Genomic DNA, 27,822 nt, shown 5'->3' with positions numbered 1-27,822 from the left:
AACTCTTCTTCTATTTTAACGTTCACCAGGCTGCTGAAACTGGTAGTGGAAAAACTGGGGTAAGTTAGATACTATAATACTCTGCTCTTCCAGCAGCGATTGGGTAGCTGGATATTATCTCATAGCGGCCAACTGTCCTGATAAAAACGGGACTGTTCCGATTTGGCAAGCTAGAGAAAAGAAAGTTGTTTTTAAAAAAAATTGAACTGTTAAATGTATGGAAATGACCCTTGCATGACCTAGGATCACGCTTTTTTTTTGATCAGTAAATTAAAACAAGGAATACAAAAGGATAAAAAACTAGATTATATTATATAGTTGTCCAAACATACTTGTATGGAAATGACCCTTGCATGACCTAGGATCACGCTTTTTTTTTGATCAGTAAATTAAAACAAGGAATACAAAAGGATAAAAAACTAGATTATATTATATAGTTGTCCAAACATACTGTTGTTTTTGGGTCATGACAGTATTGCGTGTAAGAGTGTCCCGATTTAACTCTTTGAAAAGTTGGCCGCTATGTGTTATCTATCAATGTAACCTTTATGATTATGATTATAACTTTTTTGTGATATTAACATATTAAAATATTGCTATTGATGCCCTTAGTGTAGTTTTAAATCAATCATTTTTTATATATCTTTCACAAAAGTCAATTATATGTATTTGTTGCAACTCCATTTACTTAAATAACATTATTTGTTATTTTTTTATAAATACTGAATTTTATGTTTACTTTAATGAATTCTTTATATTTTGATAGCTAAACATTTGTTAATTATAATCACTGAACTTATTTGAAATGTTTTCCCTTTTTTTCCCCATATTTTGAATCAGGCATTTTGCTTGCCAATCTTGCAAATCGTTCACGAGACCTTGAAAGATCTAAGAGAAGGCAAGGGTTCTGGTAAAAAGTTCAAGAAAGGATCGGGTTCGGGTAAGAAGGATTGAGAGAAATTGTTGCATTGAGATGAGTTCACCATAATAAAATAATTTTTAAAAAAATAAAACAAAAAACAACAAAACCCCCAAAAAACAAAAACAACCCCCCCCAAAAAAAAAACCAACAAAAAACGAACAAAAAAAAAAAAATATATAAGCAACCCAAAACCTTAAATAAAAATATTTTAAAAAGAAACAAAAACCCAAAAAACCAACAATATAAAATAACAACAACAAAAAAGCCGAGCAAATAAAGATAATAATACAGAAAGCAAAACAATTCAGGTCTTTATCATTATCAGCTGAAAATATACATGCTGTTGACTCAATGACTGAAATGGCCTTGTTTATCATTGAAGAAATGTACGCCTTTTGCCCTTGGATCAAATCTTTACCAAATAAATGATGGTGGATCTGAATTGAATTTTCACTTCAAAACATGTACTGAATCTAAATGTTTTCTCTTTTTTACTTATAAATTGACTTGTTGACCATTATCTTAACCATATGTTTATCTATCTTTTTAAAAAAAGTCATGGAACGTTTTTTTTTTTTGTTGTTATATATTTCTTTTATTATCGTTACTTTTATTGAAAATTGAATTGTTATATTTTATGATTTATATTCTTCTTCTTCTTCTTCTTCTTCTTCTTCTTCTTCTTCTTCTTCTTCTTCTTCTTCTTCTTCTTCTTCTTCTTCTTCTTCTTCTTCTTCTTCTTCTTCTTCTTCTTCTTCTTCTTCTTCTTCTTCTTCTTCTTCTTCTTCTATTTCTTCTTCTTCTTCTTTTTAAAATGAAAGTTTGATGCCAGGCTACATAATTGTAAGGATTTTGAAGGAAGTGTTATTTTATCCTTGTGAGGGTAAATTGTTGATTTTTAAAGTCAACTAAAGCGAATACAATTTTTATCTCCCCACAATTACGAATTTTTTTCATGTAGGCAGTACTTTTAGTAGGTAATGGTTTACACACTTTATGCAACTGTGTATTTATTCTACTCGATGAAACACAAAAACTTAACCAAACGCTTGTATCTTTTACTATAAATGCAATTTTCAGCATCAATATCACACAGAAACAAACAGTTTTAAGAGGATGGGTAGGGGCCCCTCGTAAAACATTTTGAGCACATTTAGTGGATATTGGGCTATATAAAAAGCTCAATTTAAAAAAGATAAAAATTTATGTTTGTGATTCAGCGCCGCCTCCTCCTCCTCCTACCCTTCCTCCTCCTCTTCTAGTGCCGGCTCCTCCTCCTCCTCTTCTTCTTATTGTTGTTGTTGTTATTATTATTATCATTATTATTATTATTATTATTATTATTATTATTATCATCATCATCATCATCATCATCATCATCATCATCATCATCATCATCATCATCATCATCATCATCATCATCATCATCATCATCATCATTATTATTATTATTATTATTATTATTATTATTATTATTATTATTATTATTATTATTATTATTATTATTATTATTATTATCATTATTATTATTATTATTATTATTATTATTACTATTATTATTATTATTATTATTATTATTAATAGTATTATTATTATTATTATTATTATTATTATTATTATTATTATTATTATTATTATTATTATTATTATTATTATTATTATTATTATTATTATTATTATGTCTCTTAATTAGGTGGTGGCCAATGGAAAATGAATGTCCATGACAGAGGAGATGCTATGGGTAAGTGGTCAATGAAATATATACAAGTATAACTTAACTCTTTTATGATGATCTCAGGTCTGTGGCAGATTAACAATGTCTCTTGAAATGATGTCATACCCAATAAGTTGTATTATTGATATTTATGTAAATACAGTTTATCATGGATTGCTCACGACAAAAGACAGAACAAAATGAATATACATTTAAGAAGGCAAGTTTTGTTCTGCTTCCTTATGGGAAGCATCGAGCAGTCCAAAACACATAAAAGAGAAATGTTATTGAATATTTATAAAACTAATTACTATAGACGATGCTTGTTTAATTCACACCATGGAAATCGCGATGAAACAGTACAGAAATATATGGGAATTTGTTGATTTATTGTCAAAATAATTAATATTAAGATGAAAAGATTAATCGTGTCCAATCATCTCAAAACAGTATTGTTTCGGGTACTACAGAAGCTGGCTTGAAAATTCAATATGTGTGGGCCTCAAAGCTCTAAATAACATTGACATATCACCAGCTTACTGTAGATCAACTTTCATATCCCCTTTACTTTACAGCGATAGACTCTGATGGTACTTTGTGTCAGGCAAGAGACCAAGGGGGGTGGCATGGAACTCGTAGCAACAAGGCTATCACTGGGAAAGGTATAGCAACGATTTTCATTCCAATTCCTGTTTGCTCAGATTGGTGATTTTATTGTGTCCTCTAAATGATATAAGTATCAATAAAATTTTACAAAATCCATTACTCTTATTAACCAAAAAAAAAAAAAAATTGCTTCTAAGATTTAAAAAAACAATAAATTGGCAAAAATTATACTTGTTTGTATTTGATTTCTAATTTAATAAGAGATCCCAATTTAAACTACAATAACATTATTTTGCCAGCTTTCAACTTTAAACATTAAATGTTTTGAAACTAGAAAGAATTTTTGAAAAACTACTATTTACCTTTTTAAAATTGTTGTGAATTATTAAGTACTTACTTACACATATATGTGTCATAGTTGTGTGAGTCACAAGGTTCTAGTAAATATTTTTTTTATTTCACAGGGAAATACTATTACGAAGGCACTGTGACTGACGAAGGTCTGTGTCGATTAGGGTGGTCGACAGAGAAAGCAAGGCTTGATCTTGGGACAGACAAACACAGTTTTGGTTTTGGGGGTACAGGAAAGAAGTCGTGGAATAAACAGTTTGACACATACGGAGAGGTATGTTTTTGGAATTTGGGTATTTATGTGTTTAATGTACAAGCTGATGACATTTACTCTTAGCCTTTTACAGTTGGGGATTGATTTAATTCTTACATAGGATCATATTTTGTTGTTTTTATTATATGAGCAGTAACAGTGAAGCTATATGTAACTTCTCGCCTCAAACCGGTTTTCAGGGTTGAGAATCTTCCGCCTAAATGTTGGTTTAGAATACAATGAAGTAAATTTAACATCATTATTTCTGATTAGAATATTTCAAACAGTTTGCTTATCTTTTACTACAACAATACAATAACATTTTGAGTGCAAATTAATTTATATGCACTTATTAGGTTATGCTGTTTGGTTTATTTGAAACTTGCAATCAATCAAAAATAAATTGGATTTGTTATGATGGAGCATTTTTTTTGGTCTTCTTTAAGCAAGAATTTACCAAGAGTTTACCCAAAGGGTTAGAGAGAAAAAAAAAGGATAAAATGGTTTTTTAGCGTTATTAAGGAATATTATGATAAGACTTTATTCTCTGAACCTTCTTAATTGTTGCCATTTTTTCCCCAATTTGATTTCCCAATCAGCCTTTTGGCATCAATGATGTAATGGGATGTTATTTGGATATGGATGCTGGAGAGATTAGCTGGTCCAAAAATGGTAAGTATTTTGAGTACTTTTTAATATTCATACCATTTCCACTATATTTGTTAATAAATTTCGCCGACATTTTAGATAACAGAGATGATGGTAACGGAGCAAAATCTATGTTGTGTCTGATTGATGTTAAATCAGATGTTTTAGAACAATAAACAGCACCATCAATGTTGGTTGCGGTGTTGGTGGTGGTGGTGGTGGTAGTAGTAGTAGTAGTAGTAGTAGCAGTAGTAGGAGCAGTAGCAGCAGCAGCAGTAGAGATGGTAGTAGTAGTAAAAAAGTAGACATTGGTGATGATGATAGCTATGCTCAAGATTATATTGTTGGAGAAGTTAATGATGAGGATTATGATAATGATGTTACATCACATGTTATTATCAGTACCTTGTTCAGTTATCAAAAGAATTAATAAATTAAATTAATAAATGTAAGCTTCAGTTTAATCAACAATGCCAAACTGACATGGATTTATTGGCTTTACTTATCATGGAGTAAGTGACCAAGAGCCCTGTTTCAGGCACTTTTTTTTTTCCTTGGGCAAGATTATTAACCCCCGATTTGCTCACTTTGGACAACATGGGTGATTCCTGTTGAAATCAGATATCTTGTTTGATGGGCCATCTATATTCCTTCATGGAATGCCTAGGCGACGGGACCTAATGGTGTCGTTGTGAAATGGCATAGTTTTAATTTTATCGTGGAGTAATGATAATTTGTCAAACATCTAAAATCATTTGAGGTGGGCTGATTTTTTTCTTTCTGCTTTGTCTTGCACTGTTCCATACCAGTGCCTGTCTTTCTCATTTATTACTTTGATGATTTTTCATTAAATCTAATGAAGAATATATAGTGCGAGGTCATAGAAATGGTTGTTGAGACTTCCAATAAAGTGTAGCTCCAGTGACACTGTTCTCCTGATTAAATTGTGGGCCACCGCTTTTAACTGGTGCTATGTTAGGGGATTGGGGGTGCTGGTAGCTCAGTTGGTTGAGCACTCGCTTCGCAATCAAAGGGACTGAGATCAATCCCGGGTGCAATTGAGGTTTTTTCTGACCCCCTGTCCACCCAACAGTGATTGTTAGCTGGGTCTGTAAGATCTTGTGGAAAGTACTTTGCAATAGACTAGAGTCCCATTTAAAGGGTAGCAGGAATTGCTATTGTTCGTTTCACACTATAGAAACCAGGATAAACTTCAGCTCCATGCGTCTAATGGCGCTGAAGGACCACTTTATGTTAGGGGAACCAAAGATGTTGAAATTATAGACAAAGTATGAAACTTGGGTTAGGTTTATTTACAGTTTCTTTAACTGCAAATTAACTTGTGATCATTTAAACTTTTTGCCATTTGCCTTACCAGATTGTGGTGATGAGTGACAAAAGTTTACAGTTTTAACCAGAAAAATAATTAATCAGAGAAATTATGATTTGACTGAATTTTCGTCTTGCCTTGAAAAGGCTAATAAATGCAGTAAGAAAACTTTAAAAAATGATTTTAAAGAATGAGGAAATAGGTTGATAATGCTGTAGTACCAGCTATCTGTATTTTTAAACATTTTGTAAAATGCTTTTTTCCCAGGTGTTCTTCTAGGCAAGGCGTATGACATTCCTGGCCATATGAGGAGCGAACCATTCTATGCGGCTGTTGTTTTAAAGGTATATATTTGAGCTGCATTATTATGCTGGTTTATTTATTTCTCTGTATTATTGAAGAGATCACCCATATAATCTATATCAAAGTTTTACTGGTGTTGAACAGCATTTATTGCTGCCAAGTGTTATATCCCTTTTCAAAGAACTGTAATTTCATTTCTTACTGGCCATCTGTATTAACGGTGTTATGTCCCTTTTCTTAGTTTTAAGATAATCTTGAGCTGTGGGGAAATATATAATTGATTGTAAAAGTAGACAGGCCAGTAATATAATACTCACTAGTTGTGGCTGATGAAACAATAACAATACACACATGCATGTTTTGCATCTTCTATTAACCTCAGTCAAAACAAAAATAAGAGGAAAAGAACCAAAACTATTATAATTCGATGCAGAGTATAATTTGAAGCCAAATATAATTCATCAAATTGTAGGAATTAGATGGAGGGTTGTGAACCAATTAGCCTCTTGAAGAATTGCACGTAATAAATGTGAATGTTTTAGATATTTATCTTGGACATGTCCTAAGACACTGTTTCATCATTTGCGGCTATGTGGTCTTGTGGTATGACATTCGCTTTCGGATTTGAAGGTCCTGGGTTCGAGCTTTGCTCTGCGCATAATTTAGGCCTTGGAAAACGCTCTTTACTCACATTCTCTCACCGAACTCAGGTGTAAAACGAGTACCTGACCGTTAACAGCGTTGTCTCTGTTGGAAAATAATTGTAATATCGCCTAACAGGTGACATGTCTTGTCCTACATGTTAAGTTTTGCTGTTGGTCAGGGACCTCTTGTAAAGCGCTTTGAGCATGTTTAGTAGTGGATATTGCGCGATATAAAAGCTCAACGTTTTTTGTTTTTTTTTAAAGACATTACATTTTATAAATATCCATCTATCCAGAATGCTGAGATGAAATTCAACTTTGGCGGTGAAGCTTTCAAGTTCCCACCCAAGGTAGGCTTAATTTTTTTCCATTTTGAACAAAACAGATACAATATGGGAAATTGCAAAATGATTTTCTGCATTTGATTTGAAATGTCAAACGACAAGATTAATTTTGTTTTTTTCTTTAATTTTCTTCTTTCAATAATTTATTTGCTTTCACTTTGTTTGCACTAACATTTTTACAACAACAGCCGCTGCTTATATCCAGGTACTCATTCAAATCCGAGTCGTATGATGTTATCTCTTTCTCTGTGTGTTTTTTTTTCTTAATGTCTTTGTTTTGGAGTAAGTTGATTTGGTTTTGCTCAGGTCCTGACTTGAGATCTCTCTGTGACAGAAATAGGTGAATGTGAGTAAGGTGCGTTTTCGAAAGATAATCCCCCCCCTATAAATCCCTTCTCTCAGAGATTGTCAGTGTCAAAAGCAATCTGATTGTTCCACTTTGGTAAAAATTCCATATCATTGCCTATGTAAGACTGAATTAACTTAGGCTGGGCACAAGTGTAGACTGCTGCTGGTATCAACTTGTAACTATTTCACCTGGAATTTTAGAGTATTTCACTCAATAAACTCTAATCACTGCACTCTTGTTCTGTGAATCATCTTCTGATATGCACAGATATGACCTTAAATTAAAGCAAGTGTTGATAACCTTCTAAAACTAAACTAAACTTTAAAAAAATGAGATTTTTTTGGTCTCCAATCGGGGTATGTTATGTCATGGTTTGTGTACTCGACTCGTTCATAGTCTGAACCATAAGATTGTGTTGCAAATCTTGTTGATTGTTTCACCTGAGTAAATGGGTAGCTGGGTCAGTCACTCTAGAGCTGGCTAAAGTAAAGTCAATGTGGTAAGTAAATTGGTCACCCTACCATATTATGTAATTGGCCCAGGACATTTAGCTGATTTCGGGGGAAACCCTAATATTTCTCCGATGGTCTGACTAAAGGTGTCTGATGTTGCGCTGATCATTTCTGAGATACGAAGAAAATCAAGTGAAAATAAAATATATTGAAAAAGAGGGCTTTATGCATGGGGCAGCCGGGATACCTGGATAGCCAAGTTGTCTTTACCAAATCTTGTCCAACAAAGATGATGTTGGCCCAGGATGGAAATGTTCAATTGTACAAATTGTCAGTACAGGACATCTTGACTTTATTTTTTAAACATCAAACTGTTAATCATGTTTGATTAATTGCTCTTTTTGTCATTTGTTGGGAAGAACAGGTACTATGTTTAATAATATTCATTTATTTATACTTCCTGTAAGTGTTATCTAGTGAGTTTTGTTATTTTGATACTCCCTTGTGCAGTATCTGTTTTGCAGTTTATTTTACAGCATTACTATTATGGCATATATTTGTGTCTTGCCAAATGAAAAATTATCTCGAGAATGCAAATAAGGCTGTTTAATTGTTTATTAACAAACAAAGAACCATTCTTTTCATTTTGAGATACTTTAGAAAATTAGAAATAGAAATTACGGCATTTTCAAAGGAATAGATGTTTAAAAATCATCTTAAAACTGTATTTTTCCGAATAAATTTGTTAATGTTCCTGTAAAGCTCTCTGAGCACTTCGTGATATGGTAAAACGCTCGTCAAATAGATACAATGTATTATTACTAGTAAAAAGCCCGCAATTTCGCGAGGAAAGAACTATTTTCATTCAATATTGCCTGAATCATTTTCTTGATTAGCTTGATTACGATTAGATGCACACTTTAATCGATGTGCTTGTCGTCGCTGCCATGCTTTATTCGGCGTGATTTTAGTTTATCAGTCAGTAGATATCAATATCAATAAGTCACAAGTCTTTACCACGCTTGACTTGGGAGGCCTTCCAAAAGCTCCTACAAAGGGAAACAATTTAAATAATATTCCCTCAACTAACCCCAAGAAAAAGTAAAACTTAGACTACCTTTAACTAACCCTAATAGGAAAATAAACACCCTAGCATTATGACTAACCCTAATAGAAAAAAAACCCACAGACTGCTTTGCACTACCTTTCAATACTTCACAAATTAAAATGGTGGCCGAGAATCAAAACAATGGTCAAATTAGGAAATTTTAAACTTTCACAAATCTATCAAGGTTTGTTCTAGAGTTTTTTAAATGCTTCTTTATGATGACAAATTGAATAAATAAACGCCTGACAAAAGATCTACGGTGAAAATACAAATTGAAAGAATACTGCTTTCGGAATGTCTCCCCCCTAGCATCTTTATTAAGACTTATGACTAACCCTAATAGAAAAATCCTCACAAATCTATATGATGACAAATTGAATAAATAAACGCCTGACAAAAGATCAACGGTGAAAATACAAATTGTAGGAGCTTTCGGAATGTCTCCCCTTTACCTAACTTATGTGAGGTCAAATGAAAATCTGAAGCAGACACGAAAAATATCAAGTTTGTTCGTGCTAGAAGCTAGACAGATACAATTGACAGTTTGCTGACAACGTTTAATTAAATATTTCCCAGGGCAATAATTATCACATCGATAAAAACGACCGTAATATCAGCAGTAATATTAGTTGACGTTGTTAATCGGTGAAACTTGTTTAAAATTTGTGTAAATCCGAATACCTTCATGTGATCAAGTGAATAATATCACTATGAATGCCACGATTTGCTGAAAAATGCCAACACACACAGACACACACACACTTGTATACACCACACACACACACACAAATATACACGCAATTAGAACATACTACTACATAACAACACTGATCACCGCTAAATCAACAACACAACAGAAGTAATAATAATAATTGATGTCATAAATAGATGACGCAAACTGACTTTTTACAGTGACGAAATTGGTTGATTTTGAGAGTGTACGCAAACTGACAACTTTTTACAGTGACGAAATTGGTTGATTTTGAGAGTGTTAGTGTCGTCGGCACGTATTTTATGATATCTGTGTGACTCAACGAACTTTCAAACTGACTTTAAATTATAAAAGGAAATCAAGTTATCTGTTTATCTGTAAAAAATACATTTCTAATTTTCAATTCTTTCAGTAGAGTTGTGCGCCGTATCATTTTTTTTTATTCACTCAAATAAGCACAATGTTCTCGACAATGCTATATTTTTTAAAGAAAGGATTATTATTATTATTATTATTATTATTATTATTATTATTATTATTATTATTATTATTATTATTATTATTATTATTATTATTATTATTATTATTATTATTATTATTATTATTATTATTTTATTTTCTTCTTCTTCTTCTTCTTCTTCTTCTTCTTTCTTCTTCTTCTTCTTCTTCTTCTTCTTCTTCTTCTTCTTCTTCTTCTTCGTCTTCTCTTCTTCTTCTTCTTCTTCTTCTTCTCTTCTTCTTCTTCTTCTTCTTCTTCTTCTTCTTCTTCTTCTTCTTTCTTCTTCTTTCTCTTCTTCTTCTTCTTCTTCTCTTCTTCTTCTTCTTCTTCTTCTTCTTCTTCTTCTTCTTCTTCTCTTCTTCTTCTTCTTCTTCTTCTTCTTCTTCTTCTTCTTCTTCTTCTTTCTATTTTTTTATTTTAAAGATTTTACATGACAGTTGGATAATCACAGTTATGAAACATAAATAAACAATTATAATGACGCCATGACACCTCCGACAATAATTCATCGCAAATAATCATAATCTCTCAATTCATGCAACTCCATCCATCTGTTTACTCATCTGGAAATCTATCCGCTCATATATATATAATCATTATATCTTCTTCATTCATCCATTTTATTACATATTCATCTCTCCCTTCATTTATTATCCGTCTATCCATCAATTTAGCTTTCCATTCATTCATTTATTCATGCATTTATTCAACTTTCTATATTTCTATCCGTCTCCTCATCTTTCATTTCTCCATCTAGCCACCCGTTCATCCATGCATCAATCCATCTATCCATCCATCCATCCATCCATCCATTCACTCATTCATCAGAAAAAAAATCCCCAAAATGGAATGTTTTTCTTTTTCAATATTTTTCTTTCTTGCTTTGTCTGGCACATATCATACAAACCTCTTCAGTTTTTTACCTGCTCCCTAGTTTCTTAATTTGATATTTTCAAAAGTAAAAATAAAGCAACTCAAATATCTTAGTCGTCGTCCTCTCGTGTTCAATGTATAATTTGCTTGATGCAAACGAGGGTTTACAATGTAAAAAGCAAAACGCGTACCCTTGTGAAGAGTATAGGTATTAAAATTGTCCCAACTATCGGGAGCCTATGTGGTGTAATGGTAACACGTCTGACCGGTAATCAGAAGGTCTGAGGTTCGATCCCCAATCGAGGTAGACTGATTTTTTGGGATGTTATTTTTTCATTGCAATTTTCTTTCTTGCTTTGTCTGGCACCTTTCATACAGATCTTTATGTTATGTTTCCGCACACGATTCCCCCCTCCCCCCCCCCTCCATATTGGAGACAAGACGTTCGTTTCAACGGTCACCGTTGTGTAAAGCAGGTTTTTTTCTCCGTCCGTGCGTGTCTTGTCCTATGTGGTAAGTTATAGTACACCATCACAAAAAGATTTTTAAAAAATGTGCAAAGCGCATAACTTATGGTATTTATGTGGAATAAGTGCTGTAGTCAAAACTGCTATGAAATTGCTCTCAATCGTTCTACCACCACTCCCCCATAATATATATATATATATATATATTATATATATATATATATATATATATATATATATATATATATATATATATATATATATATATATATATATAATATATATATATATATATAATATATCAAGATGTGTTAAAATATTTGATCATTAATACTCATACGGCGGAGGTTTTATTTGATCTCATGAAAGTCGATAATCATTTCCTTAGTCTTACCGGCTTCATCAATATTAAAACATTATCTTTACACCAAGTTACAAATGCATTGATTTTGGTCCTAAGGGCAGATTCGTCTTCCATCAACTCGACGGAATTTAGTGTCGTTCATAATTCCATCCATCTATCCATCCACCCTTGGATCATTTACCAACCCATTCATCCATCCATCCATCCATCCCTCCATCCATCTATCCATCCATCCATCCATCTATCCATCCATCTATTCTATCCTTTCATCCGTCCATCCATCCTTTCATCCATCAATCCACCCACTCATCCATCCACCCAAACACCCACCCACCCACTCATCCATCAGTCTATCCATCCATCCGTCCATCCATACATTCGCCCATCCACCCATTCACCCACCATCCATCCACCCACCCATCCATCTATCGACCCATCCACCAACCATCCATCCACCCATCCATCCATCCATCTATCCACCCACCATCCATTCATCCATCCATCCATCCATCCATCCATCCATTCATCCACATCTGACCTCAGTACCTGCCAATTTGTACACCCCTGTTGACAAAAGAATTCCACTAATGACACACAATTGACAAGCTGGTGTTATCCTTTTATCCTGAATTATATTTTATCTTTAATTTTTATGTCCCCCCCCCCTCTCTCTGTCTCTCTCCCTCTCTCCACACACATTATTCTGAGACAGAATGTGTCCATTATTTATATTCGTATTTTAAAAATAATCAATTTTTTTGTTCTTCCTACTCTTTTGTCCTATTTTACTTGATCAATCCTTCCTTTTGTCTCTCTCTAACTCTATTTTCACCCCTCCATCCCCCATGCGCATCTCTGCCATCCGAGCCAACCCTCTAAGGTCTTATGTTAACGTATCTGTCAAAGATTTAATATGTGACATATAATGATGTGTTGAGCCAAAGTGTTGAAATTGGATGTATACTTTAACTCAGATTTGAATTAAGTGCTTTTAAAGGAGAATATGTCTATTTATTGTAACCCTCCATCCTGAAACTAACAACCCTCCCCCCCAAAAAAAAATAACAAAAACAAAAAAAAAAAATAACAAAAACAAAAACAAAACAACAATAACAACAACAAAAATAAACAAAAAAAACAAAACCCAACCCCCCTCCCAAAAAACCCCAAGAAATAAACAAAAATAAAAAACCCGAACCAAAAACAACAAACAACCCCCCCCCCCCCGCCCTCCTGAAAGAAACAACACCCGCCTAACTAAAAACAAGACAACAAAAGAACAAAAAAAACAAACAAACAAAACAAGCAAACAAACAAAACAATTTTAAAAATCCAAAACAAACAAGAACAAAATAATACAATAAAAAAACTGCATTTCGTATTTATGAAAATTATAATGTAATTGATGGTTCGCCCGTTACTAAGCATTAACCAATCAGAATATTTCCTGACATTTACCCCGTTTCGTCCCCTTGACTATTTCAGAAATTCGTAGTATCCAAGGAAAATAATATAAATCACCATTGAAATAGCTTTACAACTTATAGATAATTTACCTTCAGCATGACCAAAAAATGCTCCAGTCCTAAATATAGGTTGTCTTGAATGACAGATTTGTTGAGTCAAAGACACATTTGAAGCTCTGTATCTCTGGGTGGGGTTCTTGACCCCCCATATAGTGGACAGGGAGGCATTTACTGTGTCTTCTATACTCCTATAATAATAAAGTTGCTTTCTGTCTTTGTCTTATAATGAGATTACTTAGTTTTGCCCTTTCCTTTGTCGGAGTCCTTGGCTGGGAGGGAAACAGCCAAATGACAAAGGTATAATTCAAGCTTTGGGAGATGGTATTTATTTCATTGTAAACCATCTCTCTGTTATGTAATGTTATGTTTGTATTGAATGTACGCATTTGAGTGTGTTCCTCTTCGTTGGATCATGTGCTTGTGTCTGGATGAGACTTTTAGGTGATCTCAAAGTGATAGATGCTCTTGGAATCTACATCGTTCCCTATAGGATCATATCGTAACGTCATTCTTCCTATGACGCATGGTAACTTATAACACTGGCTCTAACTATCGACATTGGCGGACCCGTAGAATATTTCTCCGGCAGTATAAGCGTACCAGAGGAAAAAAAACACTACATTTGATCATGTTTTGACTTTTAATGTGATCACAAGACATATGAAATTCTAGCCAGCATGAAAATAAACGTATTGATTTTCTTTGTTTAGAACCAAGATGGCCGCCGTTGCCAGGCGGCGTGACATCAGACTATTGAATCGTATTTAAACCAATTCCTCTTCGTCTTACTTTTCTTTTGTGATTTTTAATTGTAAATCTAGAATTCCTCTTCTATCCCATTTTCTTCCTTTTTACTGCTGCTGATATGACCTAAATTAATGTGTTCCAAGCGCCGTAAAACAATTAAAACACAAAACAAGCTCTGTATCTAGAGCCAAAAATTCTTAATTATACGAACTTTTCATAATACTAGGCAGGTCTGCCATTTATTTCCTGTATGAAAAGACCTGAGATACCCTTAGTACATGACAATCACACAAATAAGTCAGACTCAGTTAGTAAGTATTTCTCACAATATTTTGACACACTGATAAAGGAATTAGATCGCAAAACCCGAGGACACGATGCATTTTTTTTTCAATCATCTGTTTTAAGGTTGTATGATACTCAGGATCTGTGGGCTGTTTACTCCGGGTGATAGGCAAGCACACTTAAGGTGGCTATGGGTCTTCCGTTCACGGTCAGCGGTTGATTTCAGGGCCACAATATATTTTATTTTAAATTTTCGAACCAAAAACCAAACAACTTAAATGTTTATTCGACTAGTTTTAATGGAATATACGATAACTGACGTAATTTTCAAAAGTGTATGCCATGCGCTGTACGTTGATTGAAGAACTGAAGGCTCATACAGTAAGGTAATAGTTAAAAAAGCATCCATGTCAATAGCTTGACAGGCATAGCAACAATATTTCACAGAGAAACCATCAATTTCGTCTTTCTACGAAATATAACTTTATATGTCCATTTCCGCACCATCTGCACCCTGACGTAATGTCATATGTGTGATACACAGATCAATCGGTTACAAGTAATCCAGTTTTAAAGTCAAAAAGATATGGAGCTATTTGTAATAATAACAAAAGAAAAAAAAACAATAACAAACAAAACATAAACAAACAAACAAACAAACAAATGAACCAAAAAAAAAAAAAAACCCAAACTCAGAAAAGAGCCAAAAGAAAAATAACAACTAAGAAAAAAACCCAAACAAACAATTAAAAACAGAACAAAACAAACATACAGGGCTATGTGTGGGTGTGTGTATGTATGTGTATGCATGTATAGATGCTGTGCGCTTGGCTAAGTAACTCACATCATTGCCATCCGGAAGTATAACGGACCAACACACAAAACCACGTGTAACCTTAAACGTTTATAGTCTGGTTAATACAGTTTAGTGAGAATTATTCATAAACGCGGATGGCAAAAAACGATAACAAAGACCCGAGTTACGTCAACTTCGTTCTACCTATAACGGCTTAAGAAAAGAGCACAATACCGATATACTTGACTTCATGTTATTAATTTTGAAGCTGGTATGCTTCGGCATCCTCAGGCAGTGAATAATATTAGTATTAAGCCATAAGACAGGGAAGTACGGCACCTCCATTTTAGTGGTCCTCGACGACAGGCCTGCCAACTTGAAACTTTAAAAATTCGTAAATTTTAGTAGTTAAAAAGTAGTATTCGCTTTTGTTAACTTTAAAAATTCAGCTATTTACCCTCACAGGGATTACATAATAACATTTCAAAATCCTTAAAATTATCTAGTCCGGCATCGCCTTACATTTTCAATCAGTTTTAAGGACTTAGAGATACTCATGGAGTTTTGAAATTAGAGCCAAAATTTCGTAATTCTTCGAATTTTTCGTAATAGTGGGCAGGTCGGCTCTACGATTTCAATGGGATGTCATGTCTGTGAGAACATGTGACTCGCCCCGTCAAACTGGTACTACGTCGTGATGGAGCGGATTCTAAAAAAAGTATATATTATTAAGTCGAAGTGATCAGGCATGAAATTTTGGGTTTAACAATTAAGAGTAAACAAATAAACAAACAAAACAAAATAAATACAACCCCCTTCTAGAAAACAAAAAATCACCCATATTCGTATTACTTACTTACTCCTTTTTGATGTTTCATTAACACATACGGTCGACAGTAAGGAGCACCAGTGACTTTTGGCTTCTGCCAGCTTCCGGACCTCACCCCAGGTGCAACCGAAGGATGTCATCTCTGTATTGATAACAATAAATTCAGTTTTCGACATCAATATCACTCCGACCTGATCGACTAGTGAGGCGCACTGTCGTGGCCCTCACCAAAGGAGGCTCAGCCTATCCATAGGGCTGCCTTTTCACAAACGTTGAAACAAAAGTCTGACTCGCTTGGCCAAACGAAATGCGTAGGTCAAAATTAGCTGAAGTCCTAAATCGCATATCATAACAATTGTGCCTATAACTTTGTACCTTGAAGGTACCCTAATACTTAGTAGAGTACTATTTCACTCCGACCTAATACAGTATTGAGACAATAGGTAACATTAGATCTCCAAGACGCCAACTTAGGGCTTATTCACAATTCACTCATCCACCAATTACCACCCATCGGTCTCTTCATCAATCCATCGAGCGATCCGTTCATTCATTTATCTGGCTACTAACACTTCATCTACCCTGTTTCCGTTCATATCTAAATAAATTGATTAACAAATGACTCAATGGATGACGAATGAATGCACACATCAATCAGTTACGCAGAAAATTCTTCGACTAATCAAAATCCATTCATCCACTAATCAATCCATCCATCTATTCATTCATCTATCCATGCATCCACCTATCCACCCACTCATCCCAATGTCCATTTATCCACTCACCCCTCTACCCATCCGTTTTTTCATTCATCCATCCATCCATACCTTTATTACCCATCAATCCATCCCTTCCTCTTCCATCCATCTTTCTGTACACATTTATTCAAACCCTAGATGAAGGTGACAGCACTCATGGGTCACATAAGCGTCTATTTTAATACTAATCCTCTTTCACCAGATTATTATAATGTTATTCTCTATCACGCCCTTACTCTCACGCCATTTCCTGTCTCTGCTGTCTCGCTTTCCCCAAGGAAACAATGTCATTGCCGCCTTTTCATTTTCCTCTCCACTGGTCTCTTTATTTTGCTCATAATTTAATCATAACACCACAGGGTGGCATTTCTCCTCGTCTCTTCTTCTACAATAAACGTATCTCATAATATACCCCCTTCCCTTCCAGTCGATAGAATGTTTGCCAACCTAACGAAGTCATAAACACACACAAGGGACATTACCAGACTCCCGCTGGTTTTCCAGAAACTTCCTGGCAGGAAGTCATCGCTAGAAACCGGAAGCTAATGACATACGAGATTGGTTTGGAAGACAGTGTTATAGCCCGGACCTTTACAAAATAAAGAAAAAAAAAATATATAAAAGAATTAGAGAAGAGGAGAGAATGAATGGAGAAGGCTGAGAAAATGATGAAAAATTCCATTGGCATATTGATGACTTGGCTACTGAATAATGTAACGGCGACGAGAAAAAGACCGCCTGAGCTGAAAGATATTGAGTTGTTGGGTTAGCAATTTTGATTTTATTGTTTTTTTAAAAAAAATCATGTCGCACTTTGTCTGGAGTTATTTTGCCGTTCAGTTCCAAATAACATATTAAATACGTTTTCTTTTTCCTTTCGCAAGAAAAATTTCAATATAGCGATATATTAAGATGGCTTCCACAATTCGTCTGAAAATATCAAAGCGGATACTTTTAAGAAGTATCGGGCTTGAGGTTGTTTTGATAGTTGATAGTTACCTTAATCCAGACCTATCTAGTGCTACGAAAAATTCGTAGATTTACGAATTTTTGGCTCCAGCTAGAGAACTGTATAGGCGTGTTTGATTCTATAAATCTTGTTGAGAAATGAAAGTTTGGTTCCTTAAAAACTGTATTTAGGACTTTGCAGCAATATTTTGGTCATGCTGATTTATAACGTTATTTATCGTAACCTTTTCATATTTTTTCCCTTTAAACCACGAATTTTTGACATTTCAAGAAGACATTACTGCCTTAATCTATGTGTATTTGCGACCCACCGCCCCAATTCGGTATATACCATGTCGGAGTGAATCGGATTCTGAGAAAATTGAATTTAGGCTGACAACAACGGTCCGTATGACAAAATTTGAGGCTTTGATTCGTTTGAGAAATGATACCCATTCTTCTCAAGTGGTCCTAAGAATTCCAACAAAATTTCATGATTTAGAACTCGAATTCATTTTCTTTTTCTGCAATATTTCGTTCACTTCGATATGATACTATTTTGTGACGATGAGTCACATTTGTAGAATAAGGATTCAACTGAAAATGAAAAACAAAAAAAGTTGTGTTTTTTTTTCTTCGTTGTACACAATGCGACTATATGGTCTTGTGGTATGACATTCGCTTTTGGATCGGAAGGTCCTGGGTTAGAGCCTCGCTCGGCGCATAGTTGAGTCATCAAAAAAGGCTCTTTTCTCACATTCTCTCACCGTACTCAGGTGTAAAATGAGTACCTGACTGTTAACAATGTTGTCCCTGTCGGAAGAAAAAAAATGTCATATCGCCTAACAGGCATCATGTCTCGTTGTACATGTTATGTGTTGCTGCTGATCAGAGACCCTTTGTAAAGTACTTTGAACACATTTAGTGGATACGGCGCTAATAAAAAAAAAAGCCCAAGTTTATTGTTGTGATATGAAAAATGGACAAACAGGTAACATGAAAGACACGGCAATAAATTGCCGTCCATTCTTAGATAAGGCTTTTTAACGATTATAATCGCCTGTTTCATAGCAACCTCTACAATAGCAAATAAAATTGCAAAGCCTTCCCCAAGTATGGTGTATAGATAATAAAGCGGTAACTATGGTAAACAACACCAGCGATTTAGACCCAGTAATGCGTCTGTGACGGATATGATGTTTGCTCTGCGCATGACAGTTTTGACAATAATATTTTACAAGGGGAAAGAAAGAGTGGTGTCTGTTTTGTTTAATTATTGTAGTCTGATGGCGGGTGTTGACAACGCTGTGTTTGTCAATATGTCTACCAGGGACATCATAACAGGATCAATTAATTTTTTTTTTTTTTGTCCAAAGCCAATTGTACCGCTTTAGGGTGATCGATGTATTGATTTAAAAAGTGCATGCGAATGGATATATGACGTGTGACCATTCGTCTCAAAACGTTGATATGTCGGGTGGAACCGGACGCGCCCAATTATTTGCAGGTCTGATAACCCAATTATTTTGTTTTGTCTCATGGTTGTGATGGAAATCTAATCTAGATAATAAAAAAAACAAACAAACGCAAAATATTGTTCGTTACAACTTTGTTAAACTAAAATGGGTTCGGATGTCAGACCTGCATATATATATACGCGTCGGTTGAACCCGATGCTTAAAATTTATTCATTAAAAGAAATTGAGTTTTAAAAATGCCTTCAACAACAAACAAGGAAAGAAAAACAAAACAAAACCAAAATAGAAACCCAACAATACAAACACAAGAACATAACTCCCTCCATGCAGATCCATTTTTTTTTGTCCAAAGCCAATTGTACCGCTTGATCGATGTATTGATTTAAAAAGTGCATGTGAATGGATATATGACGTGTTTCACTTCTTTGCAGGTCTGATAACCCAATTATTTCGTTTGGTCTCATTGTTGTGCTAGAAATCTAATAAAAAAAAAAAAGAAGCAAAATATTGTCCATTACAACAACAATGTTAAACTAGGCCCATAAGTGGGTTCGGATGTCAGGCCTGCATATATGTACACGTCGGTTGAACCCGATGCTTAAAATTTACCCATTAAAAGAAATTGAGTTTTGAAAATGCCTTCTCTTTGAAGTGCCAGTTTTGGTATTTTAACTTCAAAAGAAAAAAAGTAAAAAAAAAAAACAACGCAATACAAAAACAAACAAACAAGAAAACAACAAACAAGGAAAAACAAAACAAAATAAAAACATAAAACAAAACAAAAACAAACTAACAAAAAAAAATAACTTAAAAAGAAAAAAAAAGGTTAAAAAAAAGAAGAAAACAACAAACAATGAAAGAAAAACAAAACAAAAACATTAAAAAAAACAACCCTCCCAAAAAAAAAAAACAACAAACAAAAAACAGAACAAAAAAAAATCCAACAATAACAACACAAGAACATAACTCCCACCAAAACAAACAAACGAAAGAAAAAAAAAAACAAAAAAAAAACAAAAGAAAAAAACAAACAAAACAAACAGAAAAAACCTCAAAAATCCCCAACAACAAAACAAAAAAAAAGGAAAATAAAGAAGACAAAATCATAACAAAGCAATAAATAAACACTACCGATGAATGAGATCAAATGTGGTCATGGCAGTAGGCCATGCATGGGTCATGGCATTGCTAAGGTGGATAAACAAAAATAATTATCGATGAAAATGAATATTGATGATTTATTTATCATTTAATCTAGAGAAATTATTAAAGTTTCATATTTCTGATCCCGTCAACTTGAAATCCGCTTTTTAGCATTTGTTTCACCCTAATATGATACCGTTTTGAGACGATGGGTAACATATTTCGTGTTTAAATCAGTTTTCTTAATCTTTCATTTTATCTGATGTTTATATGGATAGAAGTGTTTAGAATAAATATAGTATGCAGATGACGTCACTCAGGTCTTTGTTATTGTTTTTGCCATCCGCGTTTGTGAGTTGTTCTCACTAAACTGTATTAACCAGACTATAAAAGTTCATGGTTACACAGAGTTTGTGTGTTGGTCCGTTATACTTCCGGATGGCAATGTTGTGAACTCCTTGGCCAAGCGCATTCTATCTATATCTATCTATCCATTAAAAGAAAAGTCCTATCATTTTCATTTTTACATAGATATGCTGAAACATCCTCAAAGTGTTACAAGTGCCGTGAAATTCTTTAGAAAGATAATGACAAGAGAAATAAAAGTTAGCCTTCATTTATAGTGATATTTACTAATTGTGTTCAACACGCTTTACAAGGGTCTCACGCCAATAGCAGCAATATATCACATTTGACGCCAGGAAGGTGAATTTTTTTTTCCGATAGAGATAAGTCATGTGCGAATTTTATACCCGAATGTGTCCTTTTCCAAGGACTCGTCATTGCTCCGCCCACAGCGGGAATCAGAGCGTAGCCTTCGTTAACTTATAGCCTGGCACTTATAGTCTGGTTTTTTTTGACTTAATTTCTAGGTTAGTGTATTTCCGAGTGTGCCGTAGTAGTAGTAGTAGTAGTAGTAGTAGTAGTAGTAGTAGTAGTAGTAGTAGTAGTAGTAGTAGTAGTAGTAGTAGTAGTAGTAGTAGTAGTAGTAGTAGTAGTAGTAGTAGTAGTAGTAGTACTAGTAGTAGTAGTGGTAGTAGTAGTTGTAGTAGTAGTAGTAGCGGTAGTAGTGATGATGATGATGATGATGATGATGATGATGTGATGATGATGATGACGGTGACGGTGACGACGACGACGACGATGATGATGATGATGATGATGATGATGATGATGATGATGATGATGATGATGATAATAATCTCAAAGTAATTTTGAATTTTAAAAAAGCTCTCGATCCGTCAAAAATATCAAAATATTTGAAAATAGAAAGAAAGAGGAAATAAATAGAAATAGACGTGATGAAATCATGTCAACGAATCAGAAAGCAGTCTCCAGTGGAGCACCACACAAGTCCATACTGAGATATAATCACCAAAAACAGTGGGGTTGCTCATGTCTGGAGGCTGAAATTGTCTGATCTCCAACTTGGTGTTCAGAAATTTCCCATCGCTACTCAAAATATCTATCGATAACACGTTGGCAGAGAATGAACAAAAACATTATTTTAGTCCAGGCTTACTACCCACCGGAATATTTGAAGAGAAATGTATAAAAAGGTTTTGATTAATTTCATTATACTTCTACATGTCCTATTGATGGTTACGTCTAGTTAAAAAAAATCACAAAATCCGCCCACCGGATATAACGTACCAACACACAAAACTATGTGTGTCCTTAAACGTTTATAATCTGATTAATATAATTTAGTGGGAATTACTTATGAAACTGGCTGAAAACAGCAAAGATAGAGCCGAGTGACGTCAAAAATTCGTTCCTTTTATTTTTAGATATGGAATCACTATCAGGTTTCCAATTTTATCTGCTGAGGTTGCTGACAGAATATTTTCACTGTGATATATGAGTATTTTGAAAAGGGACTAAAATAACAAACAAAAGCCAAGTAAAACAAAAAAAAAAAAAAAAAAAAAAGAAAGAAAGAAAGATAAAAACAAATCCATTCAGAATGTAACTCTTTCCTTACCATTCATAGGAAAATCGTCACATTTGTTATGATGTAACCAACAGTTTTCTCATTCTGATATCTTTTGTACATCACAAATTATAAAGAAAATATTTTGTTCTAGCGATAAAAAAAATGGACAATTGACAATATTGTATATATAATGTACTAGTTCTTTTTCTGTTTGATTAGAAAAATATCTTTTGTTGTGTTGGGTGGGTGTGAAGTTTCAGAGAAAATTCTGAAAAGGAGAGAGTTAAGGAAAGTATAGTGATATGATTGAAATTGAATTTGGGTCTTTTAAAAATATTTCAATTCCGTTGAGAAAATTGTCTTTAAGGTCTATTTTGAAAAAAAAAATGATCGAGGTTATCTCTATCAAAGGCCAAGGAAAATATTGTCTTTGGATCAAAATTTCAGTTATGCAAATTATTTCACTGGGTATTAGAATTTTTCCACGTCCTGTAAAATATCTTTTTTAGAGTTGATATTTGTTTCTATAGTGCATAAACCATTTAGTGAGATATTGAGGTATACATTTAAATATATGGGTACATAAATTGAAATAAAGCTCAATTCCGACGTTTACTTATTTGCAGGTCTGATAATCCAAATTTGTTTGGCCTCATTGTTGTTTCGGCTATTAGACCTCCAAATACGACTCGTGATTTAATCCTGTATGATGTCTGGTTGAACTAGAAGATGAAAATAGCTTGCATTTATTTCCAGACGAGACACCGCTAGGACACCGACGCCACGATTACATATACATGATAAATTGGGAAATGATAAAATTCCCTTAATTCATCCCCAAGGGGAGATTTGATAATAATAATAATGATAATAATAATAATAATAATAATAATAATAATAATAATAATAATAATATGATGATAAATAAATATATAATATGATGATGATATGATAATAATAATAATAATCTTTATTGTCCAAATAGGCAATTATTGTTACTTCTAGGGTCTTTTTAAAGGAAGGCTGGGTAACCCAGACATCAGCCGCAGTGCTACGGCACAAATCGAGATAGGGCGAAATGACATTCTCAAGGCCAAACGGCTCAGCGCGGATTCTGAACTTGCTAACTTAATGGTACTAAGCAAAGACCAAACGGCTTTGCTCTGGTGCCCCATACATTATTTGTTGATGAAATAATTTTTCATTTGCTGTTGGAGTTTTATGTGGACTTAACTCATCATCAAGTAAAAATAAAATCGTGTATAAGAATATTATCGTCTCTGTGCAAGCGTCAGCCAATCGATTTCTCTGAGATTACAAGTCGACAAATTACTTAAATATAACAAATCATACCAATATTCATAAATCAAGCGAACTGTATATCAATTGGAAGAAATATGTATATATAACAATTTCTTTAACCCTCTCCTTGCCAACCACAGGAAAATCGTCACATTTGTTACGGTACAAGGAGCATTTTTCTTCAGATTTGTTTTGTACATCATAAAATATTTATTAAAAAATATTTGTTTACAAAGCTTGTTGTGCTACACAAAAATATGTATCTATATCTAGTATGTATTTCTCATGAATTTGAGTGTAAAAAGTCAAGTTCTGTGTCGGGTAGGTATAACATTTCTGGAAAAATCATGAATAAAGTCGGTAAGGAGAGAGTCAATATTATTTATATTATATAATTTATCTGAGTGTAAAATCAACTCTTTATATGGGTATTTTATTCAATGGAATCTTTTTAAAAAAGTGCGTGTAGAAAAATAAAGACTGTCATGAAGTTTGGAACCAATTTGTCTGTCTCGTTGAACACCAGGCTTCAAAACCATAAACATCATTTAGAAAAGTGTGAGTTCTCAAGATTGTTTCTTATGTTTTAGTTCTATAATAGTCTTCATAGATCTGACATAACTTTGAGCTTTTGATTCGCCAAATATTTCCGACTGAAGAGCCCTACAGGAAAAGTGCCGTTGAGATTACTGTCATATTCGGACAGAACGTTTTGGTCAAAATAATTTTATTTCAAATATCAACTTGACACCCACCCACACAAAAAACAACTTTTAAACATGAACCACAAAGTTAGATAAAAATGACCCTCATCTTGCCAAATTTCAAAGAAGTCATCAAATTTGAGACTTTTTGGTAAGTCAAGTATCATTTTAATCAATCGATATTTAACGTATTCTGGTTAACTAAAATAAAAAAAAGTGTTTTATCAAAACACAGCAGAGTGGACTCGCCCGTCGTGTAACGTTGTGTGATGAAGTACAGGGACGCAATCTACTGTATCAGCATAGAAATTGATGGCCAATTTGTGGACGTCAATGTGATTACCATGTGATTTTCATCTAACAAGGAGTTCGACTCGCCAGTCATTACGGTACCAACATCATCCTGGTTGCAGACTCCAGCGGGGACGTGTTCATAATTTTCATTATAATATTATCTCCCCCTGTCACAAACGATGATTGGAGTTGCGTCTCAGCGTAGCCTCCGTTAAATCATAGCCCGGACACTGACCAAAGCATTACGTCACAATACAAGGATACCAGCATAGAATAATCTTGAATTATTTTGTGATGACCAGAAAAAAAAGCGAATGAATAGTGATATGTATTCAATAGTTCAATCTATGGGACCATTTGTTTCCAAGAGCACGACTAACGACAACTCATTTTCCCGCTCTTTGACGTAATCTTTTGGGCGGTGTCAGACGTACAGAGGTTACTGTCTAAGCCAGAGCTTCTAGAAAGAGTGTATGCCTAACAACCGGGTGGAGTGGCCCTCCAGTTTGTGAGAATATATATCACTATATTATTTTGACACCGTGGCAAATAAAATGCTGGTTTAGATAATCTGTGTCAAAAATAGTGAATGATGATCAATATCTGGAAGGCCTACAATTCGGCTGATCTGCATGTGTTTTGGGAGGCCTAGACTTGAGCAAGAAATTGACACATTTTGACATTGACGATGACTAAGTCAGTCAGATGATTACGTTTTCTCTCTCTCTCTCTCTCTCTCTCTCTCTCTCTCTCTCTCTCTCTCTCTCTCTCTCTCTTTTTCTGTTTGTGTATGCGCGCGTAAGAATAGTTCAATAAGTGAACAGTTACTAACCATCGGATCAACGCATAGGCGAATAACAACCCCCTCACCCCAAAAAAAACAAAACGAAACAAAACAAAACAAAACGAAACAAAACAAAACACGACGACAAACTAACAAAAAACAAAACCAACCCCCCCCCCCCCAAAAAAAAACAAAAACCCCTCCAAAACAACACACAAAAACAACAAAAAAACAACAATCCCCCCCCCCAACAAAAAGAAAACAAAACAAAAACAAAAGAGAAACAAAAAAAAAAACCAACAAAACAAAAACAAACCAAATAAAAAACAAACAAAAAACAAAGAAGAAATGCTAGACATAGCACGATCCTATACGATTACATTTGGCAAAAGTTATAACATACATTTTTCCTGTGGCTAATGGGAGCGATCAGGTTTTTGTCCAACCAAGTCATCAATCACATGATATTTTGCTCTCCAACAATACTCTTCAACAGTCGTAACGTCACTTCCTTCCTAATGACGCATGGTAACTTAGCAACACTGGCTCTAAACTATCGGAACAATGGCGGACGCCCGTATGAATATTTCTCCGGCAAGCATAAAGGGTATCCAGAGGGAAAAAAAAACCATACATTTGATCATGTTTTGACTTTTACACATTCTGATCACAAGGCATATGAATAGTTCTAGCCAGCATGAAAAATAAAAAGGAATGATTTTCTTTGTTTAGAACCAAGATGGCCGCCGTTGCCAGGAGACGTGACATCAGACTATTGAATCGAATTGAATATTTCTTAACAAATGTAAACACGCTGCTTTGTTTATGAAAGTTGTAAACATCCCGATGTGTCAAGCAGAACAAAATGACCGATCGTGATGTTATATATTTCTGAAGATGTGAACACTTTTCACCATGTGGGTCACTTTGAGCACATAATATTCTAATGTGACCAATGAACTCGAGCACATGGAAAGGTAATCTGTCATCTGCATTTTTTGCCAAATTGGGACCTAAAATTTGCCAAGAAATTTGCCAAAAAGACCAAAATTTGCCACAAAATTTGCGGAGGAAAACTAAGCGTTTCAGTAAAAATTAACTGCGATACAGAAAAAAATTATATAAAAGACAATATATTACATTTAAGGACTTGAGAAATGAAATGACTGTGATTAGCGTTGTTACAAAGATTTTAAAGGATCATTATCCGTAGAGAGTAGCTTCCCTTGGTTTGGTCCCAGGCAAAGCTGCAACATTTCTCAAGTTTCGCACTTTTTTTTTCGTTATTTTGTTTTCGCTTTTTTTTTTTCCCCAAAATTTGCCACGCGATTCGCCAATTTTCCCAAAATTTGCCACGATTTGCCAATTTTGGGAAATTTGCCTAAATTTGCGGATCGCCCTGATATTTGCGGCCGCAAAAAATGCAGATGACAGGGTAATATAGGTAGTATGAAGTTGACGTCAATATAGTCTTTGTTATTTTCTTTTTTTTTTTTAATTTTTATAATTTTTTTTTTTGCCATCCACGTTTATGAGTAATTCTCACTAAACTGTATTATCCAGACGATAAAAGTTCATCGTTACACATAGTTTTTGTGTGTTGGTCCGTGATACTTCCTGATGGCAATATTATGGGCTTCTTAGCCAAGCGTATACTATCTATTGATCATCCCCATTTTCTGTGGTGATGTATTTTAAGACGCAACTTGACACCACTTCACGAGACGTTTTGTCAGTGGGGTCAATTGGATTCAATAGATAGTCTGCAGATGACGTCACTCAGGCCTTTGGTATTGTTTTTTGCCATCCGCGTTTATGAGTAATGCACACTGAACTGTATTAACCTGACTATAAACGATCATGGATTCACACAGTTTTGTGTGTTGGTCCGTTATACTTATGGGGGCAATGTTATGAGCTTCTTAGCCAAGCGCATACTCTAGAATTCTCGTGTGTTGGTTCGTTACACTTCCGGATGGCAATGTTATGAGTTTCTTAGCCAAGCGCATTCTCGAGAATTCTCGTGTGTTGGTTCGTTACACTTCCGGATGGCAAATGTTATGAGCTTCTTAGCCAAGCGCATACTATCTATAGTCTGATGTCACGTCGCCGGCAACGGCGAGCAGTGTGGTTCTAAACAAGGAAAATCGGTACTTTTTATTCTTCATACTGACTAGAACTTTTCCACATTTCATGTGATCAGATTGTATAAAAGTCAAAACATGATCTTATTTACAATGTTTTTCTCCTCTGGATACACTTTTATGCTCGTCGGAGAAATATTTCATAAGGGCGTCCGCCATTGTTCCGATAGTTTAGAACCAGTTACTAATGTTACTATGCGTCTTTACGA

General features: G+C 34.4%; 1 protein-coding gene across 1 annotated transcript in view; it reads left to right on the top strand.

Moving 5' to 3' along the window:
• LOC144976889 (ATP-dependent RNA helicase Ddx1-like) overlaps positions 1-27,822 on the top strand; it is a 565,840-nt gene that overhangs the window by 2,343 nt on the left and 535,675 nt on the right. The window contains exons 4-11 of the mRNA XM_078921446.1: positions 30-59; positions 841-940; positions 2,616-2,663; positions 3,212-3,298; positions 3,707-3,867; positions 4,446-4,518; positions 6,092-6,168; positions 7,068-7,121. Coding sequence (XP_078777572.1) covers positions 30-59; positions 841-940; positions 2,616-2,663; positions 3,212-3,298; positions 3,707-3,867; positions 4,446-4,518; positions 6,092-6,168; positions 7,068-7,121 — 630 coding nt within the window. The remainder of the gene's footprint in view (positions 1-29; positions 60-840; positions 941-2,615; positions 2,664-3,211; positions 3,299-3,706; positions 3,868-4,445; positions 4,519-6,091; positions 6,169-7,067; positions 7,122-27,822) is intronic.

This window comes from Berghia stephanieae, chromosome 7 (genome assembly GCF_034508935.2).
Source record: "Berghia stephanieae isolate SIO BIC M18660-M18661 chromosome 7, UCSD_Bste_1.3, whole genome shotgun sequence".
NCBI lineage: Eukaryota > Metazoa > Mollusca > Gastropoda > Nudibranchia > Aeolidiidae > Berghia > Berghia stephanieae.
Note: the sequence above shows the minus strand (reverse complement) of the source record. Positions and strands in the feature narration are given on the sequence as shown.